Raw genomic sequence first — 16,042 nt, forward strand, 5'->3', positions numbered from 1 at the left:
ATTCATGTTAAGTATAAGACAGGCTGTCCAAAAGAACTTTCTGTAATGATGGAAATGTTCTAGATCTGCCCTGTCCACTGTGGCAGCCACTAGCCCCATGTGGGTGTTGAGCACTGGAAATGCAGTTAGCGTGAATGAGGAACTGAATTTTTAATTTTATTTAATTTTAATTAAATTTAAATAGCCACATACGCTTTGTGGCTACTGTATTGGACAGTGTCGAATAGAAGCGGTATTAAGTGTTGAGATGGTTTGACAGGGTTTCTGCAGAGGCTTAGATGAAGCAAGTTATTTTCTCTGAGTGGTTTGGGAGTTCAGTCACCTTGTTTGAATGTTAATTTTATACATTTCTTATTTTCCATGTGTTAAAAAAAGGAATTTGGGGGGAGAGGGTTTGGTTAAATACCTCTTCTTTTTTCTTTTTTCTTTTTAAAAAAGATTTTATTTATTTATTTGACAGACAGCAAGAGAGGCAACACAAGCAGGGGGAGTGGGAGAGGGAGAAGCAGACTCCCTGATGAGCAGGGAGCCCAGGACCCTGGGACCATGACCTGAGCCGAAGGCAGCCGCTTAACCGACTGAGGCACCCAGGAGCCCCAATACCTCTTCTGTTTAAAGCAGTTTTACTGAGCAATGATTCACGTACTAAACTATTCACTCGTTTAAAGAGCACAGTTCATGCAACCATCACCACAGTTTTAGATCATTTTTCATCACCTCAAGAAGAAACCCCGTACCATTTTAACTGCCAGCCGTCTGTTCTGTTCCCAGCCCTGAGCACCTACTAATCTACCATCTGTCTCTCTAGATTTGCCTGTTCTGGACATTTCATGTAAATGGGATCCTGTACTCTGTGGTCTTTGCTGCCTGGCTTCTTTCCCACAGCACAGTGTTCTCAGGGTTCATCCATGTTGTAGCACGTGTCAGTACTTCATCCATTTTTATGCCTCGTACTCTCCCATTGTATGGATATGCCACATTTTAGTTATCTGTCAGTTGATAGACATTTGAGTTTTCTCTTTGGCTGTTGTGAATAATATGGCTGTAAACATTTGTGTACAAGTTCTTGTGTGGATATGTGTTTTCATTTCTTGGGCGTAAGCCTAGGAATGGAATTCTGAATCCTATGAAAAGTTCCTGTATTCTTTTTGTCTCAGCACGAATGTGTGTGTATGTGTTTAAATGTGAATACCATTTTACTGAGTATTTTTATTTCAGTTATTATTCAGTAAGAAAACATTATCTTAGCACTAGAAGGAAGTAGATAGTTTTTATTACAAAACCATTTCTTCTAAAAATAATTGTATTTTATTATGTCTATTAAAATTTTTTTTAGCCTTCATGCAGGATGCTGTATTCTCTGCTCCTTTGTGAATGTCTGTGGTTGATAACCGGTTATGCTCATGATGATGACTGGATTGACCCCACAGACATGCTTAACTATGATGCTGCTTCAGGAACAATGAGAAAGTCTCAGGTATTAAAAAAAATGCATGTGCATGTACATAAGACCTTATCGGTCCTGTAATGGAAATAGTGTACTTCTGTTACTGTTTCTCGCAGAGCTTCCAGAGTCAAGAGTCATGTACCAATGACTAGCAGCCACGTAGAATATCTCCCTGACTCTTAGTCTAAGAGGATTTCAACCCCACCTGCTTATTTTGGTGTTGAATATGAATGTAAAGCCCATCGAGCCGCCAGCTAACTTGATTTTAGTTCTTAGCTAGTATATAAATTTGAGACTCTTTTTTGGTTCAACACAGATGAATTGTGACAAAGTCATAAAATGATGAAGTCAACTTTTAGTCTTCATTAACTTTAGGTTATTTTCACAGCTGAACTATAAAGAAATAAAATCTCTATTTTGCTTTAGGTAAAACATGGTGTATCAGAGGAAAAAGAAGTCAGTCCTGACTTGTCACATGCTGATGAATTGTTGGAATGTTATAGCAAACTTGATTCTTTAACTCATAAGGTTTGAATTTTTTTTAATTCATGAATTTTATATTTATAGTGTTAAATTGCTGTTTCCTGTCTTTGCTAACATATGTGTTTCTGTGTATGTACTGTACAATTTATATATAATTTTTTTCTTTAGTTACTCTAGCCTTGTCTTCTCTTTCATTACTCTGGCCTTGTCTGTTTTTTTTTAATAGTACTTTTATTTTCCAGTAATAACATTTATCTCACCATGTTGTAATTCTTTCTTTACCAGACTGAACATTTCTTGGGACAAGGAATACGGGTTTTTTTCTTTTTTAATATTTTATTTATTTATTTGAAAGAGACAGACAAAGATAGCGAGAAGAGAGCATGAGTGGAGAGGAGAGGTAGAAGCAGGCTCCCTGCTGAGTAGGGAGCCCGATGCAGGACTCGATCCCAGGACCCGGGGATCATGACCTGACCTAAAGGCAGACGCTTAACCGGCTGAGCCACCCAGGCGCCCCAGGGACAAGGAATACATTTTATTCATTTTTGATTCTCTATCACCTTTCACAGTGCTGCATCATAATAGACTCATAACAAAGGCAGCCCATGAAGAAATGGGCCTGTGACCACCAGATGAACATGAAGGAAAAGCCACCACACATACTAAATTATAATAATCCCTTATATTTGCAAGAGTAATTCTTAGGTTCATCATTTATCCAATCTTTTTATTTGTGTGGCTGAAGTGGAGTTTATGAGAAAGGAAATAAATCAAGATTGTTAAGGGGTTTAAATGCATGTTGAGGGGTGGGAACCGGTCTCTTGGCTGTGGAGGCTATCAGCTGGTGGCCCAGTGGAGGGGGCTTCAGAAGGAGAGGGGTGGCAGAGGTCCAGCAATGCCAAATGCTCCAACTGGGGCAGTGACAGGTACTGAAGAGGAAAGTGTTGGATTTCTCCAAGGTGGAATAGGCAAATTTGGGTAGCTGAGGGAGGAGGGAAAAGGGATAGAGTGAAGGAGGTTTCCAGCTTGAGAGACTGGGAGAGCTTGTGAACGGAGATACAGAGATCTCAGATCTCATTTCCAGATCTGTCAGCACTGCTGTGGTTCTTACCAGGTGTGAATGCTGTCTCACCCGAGTGCTAGCAAAGAAATGCTTGGATAAAATCTGCCTCAGTTTAACTGTGTTTTGTAGTATCATGAGCTTGTTTGGCTGCACACTAGGAAATACAGAAATTCTTCATTCCGTTCTTTGCATCTTGGGCTCAGCGTTGTAAAAGTATGATTGATAAAATGGAGTCTTGAATTTTTGTTTTACAAAACATTCTCAGGGCGCTGGGTGATGCAGTCTGTTGGTTTCCGCTTAGGTAATCTCAGGGTCGTGAGATCGAGCCCTGTGTCAGGCTCCATGCTCAGTATGGAGTCTGCTTGGGACTCCCTCTCCCTTTGCCCACCCCCAAAATAAAGAAATAAATCTTAAACAAGAACAACAACAACAACAAACCACACACACAACATTCTCTTAAAGGGGCACCTGGGTGGCTCAGTTGGTTAAGCATCTGACTCTTGATTCTGGCTCAGGTCATGATCTCAGGGTGGTGAGATTGAGCCCCATGTAGAGCTCCATGCTAAGTATGGAGCCTGCTTAAGATTCTCCCTCTCCAGGCGCCTGGGTGGCTCAGTTGGTTAAGCGACTGCCTTCGGCTCAGGTCATGATCCTGGAGTGCCAGGATCGAGTCCCGCATCGGGCTCCCTGCTCGGCAGGGAGTCTGCTTCTCCCTCTGACCCTCCTCCCTCTCATGCTCTCTGTCTCTCATTCTCTCTGTCGCAAATAAATAAATAAAATCTTTAAAAAAAAAAAAAAGATTCTCCCTCTCCCTTTGCCCCCCCCCCACCCCTTGCTCGTGCTTGTGTATGCTCTCTGTCTCTCTCAAAAATTCTCTTGAGAAATTTAAAGAGGTTTGTAAACCTTGCCTGCAAGCGGAGGAAACTGCCATGTGACTTTTCAAGGGTCCTTCTCTCTTAAGTCTGTGTGTGACACTCAGTTGTCATGTTTATCATCTGAAGCCCATTTCAAATGCTAACTCAATTCATGGTTCATACTTAGTTAGAAAATAAAAGTTGGTTATCACAGGTTCTAATGCTTTGCAAAGAGAACCCACAGAAGGTAGGACGCTCTACATTTTCATATAGTTGATAATCGCAAGCTCCTTACCTTGATCTTGATGGGGCCACTAGGCTAGAAACTTGACCCTCACATGAAACTTTGATGCTATCTAATGTTGAATTTGTTTTGTAATTACAGATCGATGAGTGTGAAAAGAAAAAGAAGGAAGACTATGAAAGTCAAAGCAATCCTGTTTTTAGGAGATACTTACATAAGATTTTGATTGAAGCCAGAAAGCTCGGACTCGTGAGTATTGGTGTGATACTAATCAGTGTGGTGGATATTTTCATTATTTATTAATTTCAAATGGAGGGAGGTGCCTTAAATTTGCTGTTTGAACTTTACTAAACAGTTGGAAATTTGACACATTCATGAGTTGGCAAAGAAATTCTGTGCTGGCCCTTGTTTTCTACCACTTGCACACTTTCTTATTCATGTGATGTAAGATCATTCTGTGCTGAGAAAAAGAACAATGTGCTTTAAGTAGTCCTCCCACCACCCGGAAGCTTTTTACTGTGGCAGGGGCTACTTTATAGAATTGCATATCATGTGCATATTTTTCATAATTAATGTTAAGATTCCATTTTTTAGAGTCCTTGTTTTCACTCTGTGGAGTCAAACATCAAGAAAACTTAAGGGTTGGGCGCCTGGGTGGCTCAGTCGTTAAGCGTCTGCCTTCGGCTCAGGTCGTGATCCTCAGGGTCCTGGGATCAAGCCCCGCATCGGGCTCCCTGCTTGGTGAGAAGCCTGCTTCTCCCTCTCCCACTCCCCCTGCTTGTGTTCCTGCTCTTGCTATCTGTCTCTCTGTCAAATAAATAAATAAAATCTTTAAAAAAACCCAAAAACTTAAGGGGAAGGAGTATTAGATGAATATTTAATAATCCCATCTTACTTTGGAAGTGAAAGAGCAGATGTTCTCATACATGCATCCTTTAATTCAAGTCTTTTAAGCATGTATGGGATAAGGACACAGAGCGCCAAAAAATTCCTATGATGGAGATAATGGGCAATATTTTGTTGAAGGTTTTTTTGTTTTGCTTTCTTTAGTTCAAGGTTTTTTAAAAATCATAATGGATGACTGCTTTTTCACGTTAGTGATGACTTGTGATGTTATGTGACACTTTGTTTTTTTTCTGATTTTATATTCGCTTTTATGTAAGTATCTGTATTTTTATAAAAGAGAAACATTTTTCTGTTTGTGTTAACTGGATAACAAATGTAAAATGTTTATAGTGATTTTGCTAACCTGAACTCAAGCTAATAAAGATAGTTATAAATATCATGTTTGTTCACGGAAACTCCTGTTTGACTGACTTTTAAGATCCTTTTTTTGGGGGGCGCCTGGGTGGCTCAGTCGTGAGGCGTCTGCCTTCAGCTCAGGTCATGATCCCAGGGTCCTGGGATCGAGCCCCGCATTGGGCTCCCTGCTCGGCGGAGAGCCTGCTTCTCCCTCTCCCTCTGTCTGCCCCTCTGCCTACTTGTGCGCTCTCTCTCTCTGTTAAATAAATAAATAAAAATCTTAAAAAAAAAACCAAACCCTTTTTTTTTTTTTTAAAGATTTTATTTGAGAGAGAGAATGAGAGAGAGAGAGCACATGAGAGGGGTGAGGGTCAGAGGAAGAAGCAGACTCCCTGCCGAGCAGGGAGCCCGATGCAGGACTCGATCCAGGGACTCCAGGATCATGACCTGAGCCGAAGGCAGTCGCTTAACCAACTGAGCCACGCAGGCGCCCCCCAAACCCTTTTTTAAAAAAATTTGTATTACTGTGTATTTTAGGCTATTTGAAAATAAAGTCAGCAAATGGAAAATCGTAAATGAATCAAAATAAGCAGTTGATGCTCATTATTTGTGGATTCCATATTTGCGAACTTGCGTACTCACTAACCTTATTTTATAACCTCAAAGTCAATACTTGGGGAGCTTTTGCGCCATTCTCGGACATGCGCAGAGCATTTGCGTTGCCTGGTGTGCCCATTCTCAGCTGAGGCTGAGCACGGCCATGTTCTGCTTTCTTGTTTCAGCTCTCAGACTATAAACAAGTACTTTTTCATGGTTTATTTAGTGCTACGTATTTCACACTTTTGTTGATGTTATTTGGCTGTTTAAAATAACTCCCAAGAGTAGTGCTGCCTGGTGCCTCTGAACCGTGAGAAGGCTAGGATGTGCCTTCCGGGGAAAATACCCATGTTAGATAAGGTCTGTTCGGGCAGGAGTTACAGTGCTGTTGGCTGTTCCGAGTTCAGTGTTAATCAAAAATATTAAATAAGGTATCTTTAAATAGAAACACACAAAAGGGTTATGTATTTTTTTTTTAAGATTTTATTTATTTGACAGAGAGAGAGACAGCGAGAGAGGGAACACAAGCAGCGGGAGTGGGAGGGGGAGAAGCAGGCTTCCCACTGAGCAGGGAGCCCAATGCGGGGCTCGATCCCAGGACCCTGAGATCATGACCTGAGCCGAAGGCAGATGCTTAACGACTGAGCCACCCAGGCGCCCCCAAAAGGGTTATGTATTGCCTGCCTGGTGAAAATGGTAGGAACGCAACCCTGTATTTCCTGCAGGAGCTGTAGTTCAGGTATTTGTTAACTAGTGTCCGCGGTGACGTCCTCGAACAAACGTTGCCAGTAGTATGAATCAACTGTGGGTAAAATGCACATTATCTTATTTGCATAGAGTTTTATATTTTTGAAATGTTTTTCACATGTATGATCTCTGTTTTTTATGTTAGACACATAGGTGGATAGTATTATTTTTATTTTATACATGTGAAATATGAACCACATATATATTTAGTTCCAAATCGGCTTTTGTCTTGAAGTGTTTCTCTCTTCTGTTTTGTTCTGTTTTGTTTTTTGGGCAAATTTAATTCAGCCTGAAGAAAACAAAGATGATATGCATTATGATGCTGAGATTATCCTAAAAAGACAAACCTTGTTAGAAATACAGAAGTTTCTCAGTGGAGAGGATTGGAAACCAGGAGCCTTGGATGATGCACTAAGTGATATTTTAATTAATTTTAAGTTTCATGATTTTGAAACATGGAAGTGGCGATTTGAAGACTCCTTTGGAGTGGATCCATATAATCTGTTGATGGTAAGATGGGACAAGGGGGACATAAGTAACAGCTCATTTTTTTAAATTTTTTTTTTTTTAAGATTTTTTTTTATTTATTTGACAGAAAGAGACACAGCGAGAGAGGGAACACAAGTGGGGGAGAGGGAGCAGCAGGCTTCCCGCCGAGCAGGGAGCCCGGTGCGGGGCTCGATCCCAGGACCCTGGGATCATGACCTGAGCCGAAGGCAGACGCTTAATGACTGAGCCACCCAGGCGCCCAGTAACAGCTCATTTTTAAAAATGCTTTAAAAACTCCACCATAGAACCCTCCTACACTGTTGGTGGGAATGCAAGTTGGTACAGCCACTCTGGAAAACAGTATGAAGGTTCCTCAAAAGGTTGAAAATAGAGCTACCCTACGACCCAGCACTTGCACCTCTGGGTATTTACCCCAAAGACACAGATGTAGTGAAAAGAAGGGCCATATGCACCCCAATGTTCATAGCAGCAATGTCCACAATAGCCAAACTGTGGAAAGAGCCCAGATGTCCATTGACAGATGAATGGATACAGACGATGTGGTCCATATATACAATGGGATACTCTCAGCCATCAAAAAAAAAAAAAAAATTTTGCCATTTGCAACAACGTGGCTGGAACTAGAGGGTGTTACGTTAAGTGAAATAATAAGCCACTCAGAAAGACAGTTCTATCTCGCTGATATTGTAGAATTTAAGAAACAAAACAGGATCATAGGGGAAGAGAGGAAAAAATGAAACAAGACGAAACCAGAGAGGGAGACAAATCATAAGAGATTCTTAATTATAGGAAACAATCGAAGGGTTGCTGGAGGGGAGAGGGGTAGGGGGACGGGGTAACTGGGTGATGGTCACTGGGGAGGGTCTGTGATGTAATGAGCAGTAGGTACTATATAAGACTGATGAATCACTGACTTCTACCTCTGACACCGATAATACATTATATAGGTTAATGTAAAAATTAAAAAAAAACCCTCCACCGTAGTTACGTTAACCCGTGCGCAGACGCTTCTGTTTCCTTGGCCGTGCAGCAGAATGGCCCAGATGCTGCTGCGTGTCTGAGGCCAGTTCTTTCGTTTCTGCTGAGGATTATCATTTCTCGGCGAGGACGGTGGCTTGGCAGTAACCCTGCTCTCCGCTTCTTCCTGTTTTCGAGGTGCTTCTGTGTCTGCTCTGTATCGTGGGATTAGTCGCTACCGAGCTGTGGACGTATGTGCATTGGTACACCCAGTTGAGACGTGTGTTATTCATCAGTTTCCTCATCAGTTTGGGATGGAATTGGATGTATCTATATAAGGTACTAAATAGGTGGAAGGTTTTCATGTTTTTCAGCGTTACTTCATGATAACAGAAGACCTCAGTGCCTTTAGAGGAGCGTATAACCTTGCCTCTGATCAGAGATGCCGGATTGTCATCTGGCAGCCGCTCACCTGTCCCTGGTGTTTCGGGTCCCTGACCAGTTTGGTGCAGGCCTATTTTCCTAACCCAGTTTCTCATGGGTAGCCTCTAGGTGGCTAAATCAGAATAGAGCTAGGTGGATGCATTTTAAAAAATTTTATGTAGGTAGTTTAAGGTATGTCCTTTTATTCTTTGCCAGAAAGGATATCAAAATGTTATTTTTTAAAGTTAGGTTATTTTCTGAATATGAAAGTGCAATGTTGATAGTAGACGATTTAGAAAAGATAGAAAGTTATACAGAGAAATTTGATTTTTTAAAAAAGATTTTATTTGAGAAAGAGCGAGCAGGGGGAGGGGGAGGGGCGGAGGGAGAGAGAATCCTTGAACAGGCTCCCCACTGAGCAGGGAGCCCAACGTGGGGCTTAATCTCAGGACCCCGAGATCATGACCTGAGCCAAAGGCAGATGCTTAACTGACTGAGCCACCCAGGTGCCCCAGAAATTTGATTTCTTTTTTTTAATTACCTATAATTTTGTCACCTAAAGATAATTGCTGTCAATATTTTGAGGTATTTCTTTCCGATTTTTTTCTAAATTTTAATTCTTTCAAAATTGGGATCATGCTGAATATAGAAAGTCAAATGAAACACTACTGTTCCTGTTGAAATAGCATTGAAGGACAATTTTAGATCTTTCTAGCAGAGTGAGTCAAGTGGCAAAATATTTTTGATGAATTTATCTGATTAAATCATTGTGATATATCCTTAACCTTTTGCTCTAAGTTCTATAGCTTCTAGAACTAATTGTTTGCAAATTAAAGGAAAAAAGTTTGGTTGAATATTGTTATCTCAGCAATTTCCCCCAGGGCTTGGACATATAAAAAATATGTTATCTTTATATAGGCCACTTGTGCTGAAAACCATCCAGGACAAAACACCATTTTATTATTTATTTATTTATTATTTTAAAGATTTTACTTATTTGACAGAGAGAGACACAGCGAGAGAGGGAACACAAGCAGGGGGAGTGGGAGAGGGAGAAGCAGGCTTCCTGCGGAGCAGGGAGCCCGATGCGGGGCTCGATCCCAGGACCCTGGGATCATGACCTGAGCTGAAGGCAGACACTTAACGACTGAGCCACCCAGGTGCCCCACAAAACACCATTTTATCATGAATTGTGAAAGAAAATGAGAAGTAGTCATTTAATATATATAACTATTTTTGGGTGTGGTATGAATTTGAACTGATTTTTTAAAATAATCCTTTTTAGCACAAAGGTTTGCCTTTCTCATCAAAATTACTTACAAAGAAGGAAGCTATAGTTCTTTATCCTCACTCGTTGCATTAAGACTGTGCTTTGCCATGAGTGGAAAAGAGCTGCTATTTAGAAATGTTTTTGGGGTACCTGGGTGGCTCAGTTGGTTAGGCGACTGCCTTCGGCTCAGGTCATGATCCTGGAGTCCCTGGATCGAGTCCCGCATCAGGCTCCCTGCTCGGCAGGGAGTCTGCTGCTCCCTCTGACCCTCCCGACCCTCCCCCCTCTCATGTGCTCTCTCTCTCAGTCTCTCTCTCTCAAATAAATATATAAAATCATAAAAAAGTTATTAGAAATGTTTTTTTTTTCCTACTAAAAAACCGTGAACCGTCTGGTGTCTGGTGAAGATACGTTGTGAAGTCAGGGTTTTGGATGTGTAGACATAACCTTCATGTCCGCAGCCGCTCACAGCTCCCTTTTGGTGTTGCTCAGCTCGCGTTCGCGCAGCATCAGGCCGAGGTTGCCAAGCTGGAGCCGTTGAACAATGTGTGTGCTGAGAAGATGGACTGGATTGGAAGCCTCTGGGGTAAGGGGTCGGTTTGCTGGGCCTCATTTTGAATAGAATTTCCAGGAAGGAGAGAACATATTAGTAATTACAGAGAAATGAGAAAATGCTGGAAGGAGGCTTTCCGTGACTGAGTCCTCCGTGTCAGAAGAAGATGCGAGAAGAGGCAGGGTTCAGACCGGGCCGCTCATGCTCCCATAACCTCATGGGGAGGGACTAGGAACGCGTCTTTGTCGGCTCCCGTGGTGCTGCCGTCTCCTCCGTCGGTCGGTGACGGAGCCGGAGCTCATCTTGTCTGTCTGGTCCTTAGGAAGGGGGTCCAGCGTGTGCATTAAAGAAGTGAATCAGTGTTTATATGAATTAAGATCCATCTTAGACTTAATCTCCTTATACTGACTTATGAAATGTTAAGTTGTAGCTTTACTACACCTTTTTTTTTCCTAGGAGGAAAGTTCTTTAACTTTTTTCCCCTCACAGACTGTATATACATTGTCACTACTGTTGGCTGCCTTTAGTTCTGTGTATCTAGCAGTAGGAATGGTTTAGTGTTCAAGGGCACTTTATAAATGCAAGTCCGTAAGAACGGACCCAGAATAGAATCCCTGCAGATTGTACAAAACAGGGCGTCCATGTTAATGGTTCTTTAAAAGTTTTGGGAACTAACCCAATCTGGCCTCGCTTCCTGGCTACAGGGGACATCTGAACGCCTTCTCTAGCTCAGGCTAGTATGTAATGTACATAAACCTAATTTAGAAAAATTGGGAGAACTAGTAATGTTCTTTATCTTGTAAAGTGACGGATTTTTTAAATTGAAATTTTACTGAGATAATTCTAGATGCACAGGTAGTTGTAAGAAGGAAAACAGATCGATGTACCCTTTCCCCATTTTCCCCCAGTGTAAACGTCTTACACAGTTACAGCAGTGCGATCTCATAGCCAGGATATCAACTTGCATATAATTCAGCGATCTCAGATTTCTGCGGCTTTATTTGGATTCATTTGTATGTGTAAAGAACAGTTTTTAATACTTACCTTTTGGAAAATTTCATAAAATATAATGTTTTATCTACATAAGACCTGTCTAATTTGAAGAGATTTTTAAGATAAACATTTTGGACATAAGATGAAAAATTTTTAAATCAGTATTACAGGGAGTCTGTTTGTACCAGCATTTAAAATTGGTTGGTGATGGGGACAGGGACAAAACCAAAATGCTGTCTTATTTGGGAATGAAATGTGACTTTTTTTTTTTTTTAATGACTCAGTGTTTTGTCTATTTCTCTAAATAGAATTGTTGAGAAGTTCATGGACCTATAAGGATGACCCATGCCAAAAATACTACGAGCTCTTATTAGTCAACCCTATTTGGTTGGTCCCACCAACAAAGGTATAGAATACATTTGTAAATATTACTTATACAAAGTGAATCAAAAATTTCTTGTATTTATTTAAAGTTGTTAGTGTTTTTTACAGTCATTTTGCTAATAATAAACCCTTGTTCTAGAAAAAATACTTCCATTACACAATGATTTTTACATTAAAACATTTTAATTGATTTTTTTTTAAAGATTTTTTATTTATTTGACAGAGTGACACAGCGAGAGAGGGAACACAAGCAGGGGGAGTGGGAGAGGGAGAAGCAGGCTCCCTGCTGAGCAGGGAGCCCGATGCAGGACTCAATCCCAGGACCCTGGGATCATGACCTGAGCTGAAGGCAGACGCTTAAGTGATCCACCCAGGTGCCCCTCATTGTCTTTTGAGGGAAAAGTTAAGTTGCTGTTATCTTTTGTTTTAGGCACTGGCGGTTACATTCACCAACTTTGTCACGGAGCCACTGAAACACATTGGGAAAGGAGCTGGGGAATTTATTAAAGAGTTCATGAAGGAGATCCCAGCATTACTTCACATTCCAGCGCTGATCATTATGGCATTAGCTGTCCTGGTTAGTATACAGCACGGTTGACTATTAACAGCGCTTGTAGAAAAAAAGGCAATTCTAAAACTTAGATTTTTTGCTGTTGTAAATCAGGCTAAATTTTGCTTAACGGTATGAGAAGATGATTTTTAAGTGATACAGATTTATTTATACTTACATGTATATTCCTTTAAGCAAGAAAATGATTGTCAAGTTTGACTATAGATGTCATGGCAGTGACTTAGAGTAATATTTTTCTAAATTTGTTCTTCAACTTGGTGAATTAATACACATGAAATCAGTTGTTTTTGTCCTCTTTGAGAAAGGGGGCCTTCTTATTTCAGTCTGAGTTTTTGCAGCACTAAGAAGGGAAGAGCATTGGCTTTTCCACAGAATCAAATTGGGATGTGGAAGAAGGTGAGTTACTGAGAAACAGTTGGGGAATCCAGGAACAGACATTTGTTAAGAAGAAACATTATTCATTATTCATCTATGGTCTCTTCAGCTTTTTTTATTGATTTTCGGCCCTTACTCTAATAAAGCAGTTGTCACTTAAAAGGTAAAGAACCCAGATGTGCCACGGGAAAAACCAGGTTTGCATTTGTGAAGAAATTAACCTATTTAAAGTTTATAACTTTAAATATTTTCAGCGTCTATTTTCTCTGATGGGTGTGAATATACACAACATAGCGTTATCAGACAGTACCTTCCAATTTAAATTATTAAAAAGGATTTTCTTCCCTAAGGATACAACATTTACTACACTTTATTCACTTTGAAATTGTTCCTATTTTGGTTTTGGTTTTTGGCTTGTGATTACAGGAGTCTGGTTTAGGGATATGGTTTTGTTAGGTGATATTAGTTGTATAATAGCGCAGATTTTCCTTGACTTATGGGATTACGTCCCAATAAACCCACTGTAAGTCGAAAATGGATTTACTACACCTAACTTCCAGGACATCGTAGCTTAGCCTAGCCCACCTTAAACATGCTCAGAATGCTTATGGTAGCCTGCAGTTGGGCAAATTCATCTAACACAAAGCCCATTTTATAACAAAATGTCAAATATCTCACGTAGTTCCCTGACTATTGTACTGAAAGAGAGAAACAGAATGGTTGTGTGGGTACGGAGTGGTTGTGAGGGTAGGGGTTGTTCACCCTCAATACCCCGTGGCTGACCAGGATCTGCCCTGCCCAGCATCACCAGAGAGGATTGGACCCCAAATCGTTAGTCCAGGAAAAGATCCAAATTCTAAATTTGAAGTACAGTTTCTACTGAGCACACTATCACTTTCTTAGCATCGTGAAGTCTAACAGTTTTAAGTTGAACCATCGTAGATGGGGGACTGTTTGTAGTTAGTCTCTGAAGCTGAAATTATAAGCAAAAACCCATCATCTCTTCTTCATCTGCCTAAGAAAAGGACTTTTACTGCTTCTGTCTTTAAATAGGTTCTCCAGCACAGTGATTTTCAAACTTTTTGTTTTTAGGACCCTTTTGCCCTCCTAATTGCAGACCACAAAAACAAAAAAACAAGAAACCCCCCCAAAAAACAAACAAAAAAACTGAAGACCACAAAGAGCTCTTGTTTATAGTGGTTTTATTTATTGATATTTACCATATTAGGAATTAAAACTAAGAAAAATTTCAAATACAAGTTTACACAAGCACACAGTCGACGAGCCATTAGAGTGAAGAAGTCATTCCAGCCCCAGAAGACTCCACCATACACTCAGAAGGGAAGAATAAAAAAGACTAAGGTCTTTGAAGTATGAAAAGTTTGACCTTACAGAGTCCCTGAAACTGTCGCAGGAATTCCCCCCCCCAGGGGTCCCTGGGCCACAGTTTGAGAACTACTGCCTAGTTTTTCTCATGAAATGGGATTCAAAGCCTTTTGAATTTTAGTTGTCACTAAAGCCGTTTGTATTTGTAGAAAAGTTACCCTACATGAGAATGTTGATGTAATTATGTGTGTAACACTAATTTTTAGCATTTACCTTATATGGTGGGTGTGAAAATAGACATCTGATGAACAGTTATCAATTAGTACCTTCCAATTTAAGTTTCTAGGTTTTAGCCAAACTGACCTTGTTACAATTCAGTGAAAGTGTGTTCAGCTCATTGAAATGTCTACTTATCACTTTGTGATTTCTCACATTTTGTTGGCTACTCTGGCCTAGTGTTAATCTAAACAAGAGATCGCAAATGAAACAACAGTGAAATAAACATGTTTATGTCTCCAAATGCCATTATGTCAAGTTAGGTAATTTTGCTAGTACCCTGAATAATTTCATTGTAAGTCAGCCATTAAATACTATATATTTATTTCTTTTCCTTCTAGGGTTTCTGCTATGGTGCTGGAAAATCAGTTAATATGCTGAGACATTTAGGTGGTCCTGAAAGAGAACCACCCCGGGCACTTGAGCCAGCTGATAGAGGACGGCTACAGGAAGTTGGTGATAGACCCCATGGTGGAGCAGGTGATGCACGTTTCCCTTATAGAGGCCACATCAGCCCCTTTGAGCGAGGCCCTTATGACAGAACATATGAGGGTAGAAGAGATGGTATGAGAGAGAGAGATGTTGACTTGATACCTAGGACTGGCACCAAGAGCCCCGAAGTGCTCCGGCCATGCGATGTACCCCAGGCAGAGGCGAGGGAGCGTCCCACGGTGGTACCCAGTGTAAGTCAGCAATTGTTTCTTTTGCCGTCCTTCATGTAGGCCTGCCTCTGTGCTTCCTGTAGAGCTTCCGGTTAGGCGATTCTTCTCTTTTACCTGCCACGGTTAATTATATCATTATTAATATAATTGTTTATTCTGTTTTCTGGCCAAAAGTTCAGCCTTCTCAGAACTAAAACGAGATTTAATTTTTATGTTAAATCCTATTTAACGGTAGTTAGAACAGGTTAGTAATTCCTACAAAATTTCATAGGAAACCAAGTAATCATGACTGAAATTTCTGCCTTTGAAGAGCTCAGAGAAAAGTCTTCAGTGAAGGCCCGGAGCCTGGGGGAACCTGCAGGAGACCCCTAAAGGCTCAGCTGGATGGGAGAGTGGGTGGGGAGGGGTCACACAGCCCGCTTTGCCAAATCCTTGGCATCATTGGCTAGACTCTCTACTTTCTACCTGCAGAATGCTGAGGTGTTTTTTCTATGTTATTGGCCATTTAAAGGGACATTTCCGTTTTTGTTTGAGAGAGGAATTTACATTGTCATTTGCAGAGTTTAAGTTGTAACTGTAAACCTTGGAGAAACAGTTGTGAGCACAGTAGAATCTAGAAAATTAGAAGCCCTTCCCGTGGAGTTTCTTATAAGAATAAACATACCTGCATACATCTAAAAAATTTTCAGATGTTCTTTTCATTTAATAGTTAATGGTAATGCACCACTCATCTCAAAGTCTCCAGGGACTTCTCATCTCACTTAAAGGGAAAGCTAGTTCTCTTGGTGGCCCAGGGCTTCCTTGATCCGCCCACAGTCCACCTCCGTTAGTACATGGATTTCTTCTCCTCCTATGCTCACTCTCCTTCAGCCACAAGGGCCTCCTCACTATTCCATGAATTAGAACCTTTTTACTTGCTGTTCTCTGTCTAGAACGCCGAAATGTGGTTCATTTCTTTAAGTCTTTACTCCTGTATCACCTTTCACATTACCCTAATTTATTTATTTTTTAAAGATTTTATTTATTTGGGCGCCTGGGTGGCTCAGTTGGTTAAGCGACTGCCTT

At 40.7% G+C, this 16,042-nt stretch overlaps 1 protein-coding gene across 5 annotated transcripts in view; it reads left to right on the top strand.

Moving 5' to 3' along the window:
* Positions 1-16,042, top strand: part of CLCC1 (chloride channel CLIC like 1) — a 38,904-nt gene that overhangs the window by 8,426 nt on the left and 14,436 nt on the right. For 4 of the 5 annotated variants that reach the window (XM_045897057.3, XM_045897061.3, XR_010410803.1 and 1 more), the window contains 9 exons: positions 1,337-1,477; positions 1,874-1,975; positions 4,233-4,340; positions 6,966-7,187; positions 8,343-8,483; positions 10,330-10,423; positions 11,692-11,789; positions 12,198-12,344; positions 14,657-14,998. In XM_045897057.3, coding sequence (XP_045753013.1) covers positions 1,349-1,477; positions 1,874-1,975; positions 4,233-4,340; positions 6,966-7,187; positions 8,343-8,483; positions 10,330-10,423; positions 11,692-11,789; positions 12,198-12,344; positions 14,657-14,998 — 1,383 coding nt within the window. In that variant the 5' untranslated portion in view covers positions 1,337-1,348. Of the gene's footprint in view, positions 1-1,336; positions 1,478-1,873; positions 1,976-4,232; positions 4,341-6,965; positions 7,188-8,342; positions 8,484-10,329; positions 10,424-11,691; positions 11,790-12,197; positions 12,345-14,656; positions 14,999-16,042 lie in introns of those variants that run through there. The other variant, XM_064588724.1, reaches the window with a different exon arrangement.

This window comes from Mirounga angustirostris, unplaced genomic scaffold, assembly GCF_029215605.1.
Source record: "Mirounga angustirostris isolate CCGP_5_RB_7025 unplaced genomic scaffold, mMirAng1.0.hap1 SCAF_4, whole genome shotgun sequence".
Classification (NCBI taxonomy): domain Eukaryota; kingdom Metazoa; phylum Chordata; class Mammalia; order Carnivora; family Phocidae; genus Mirounga; species Mirounga angustirostris.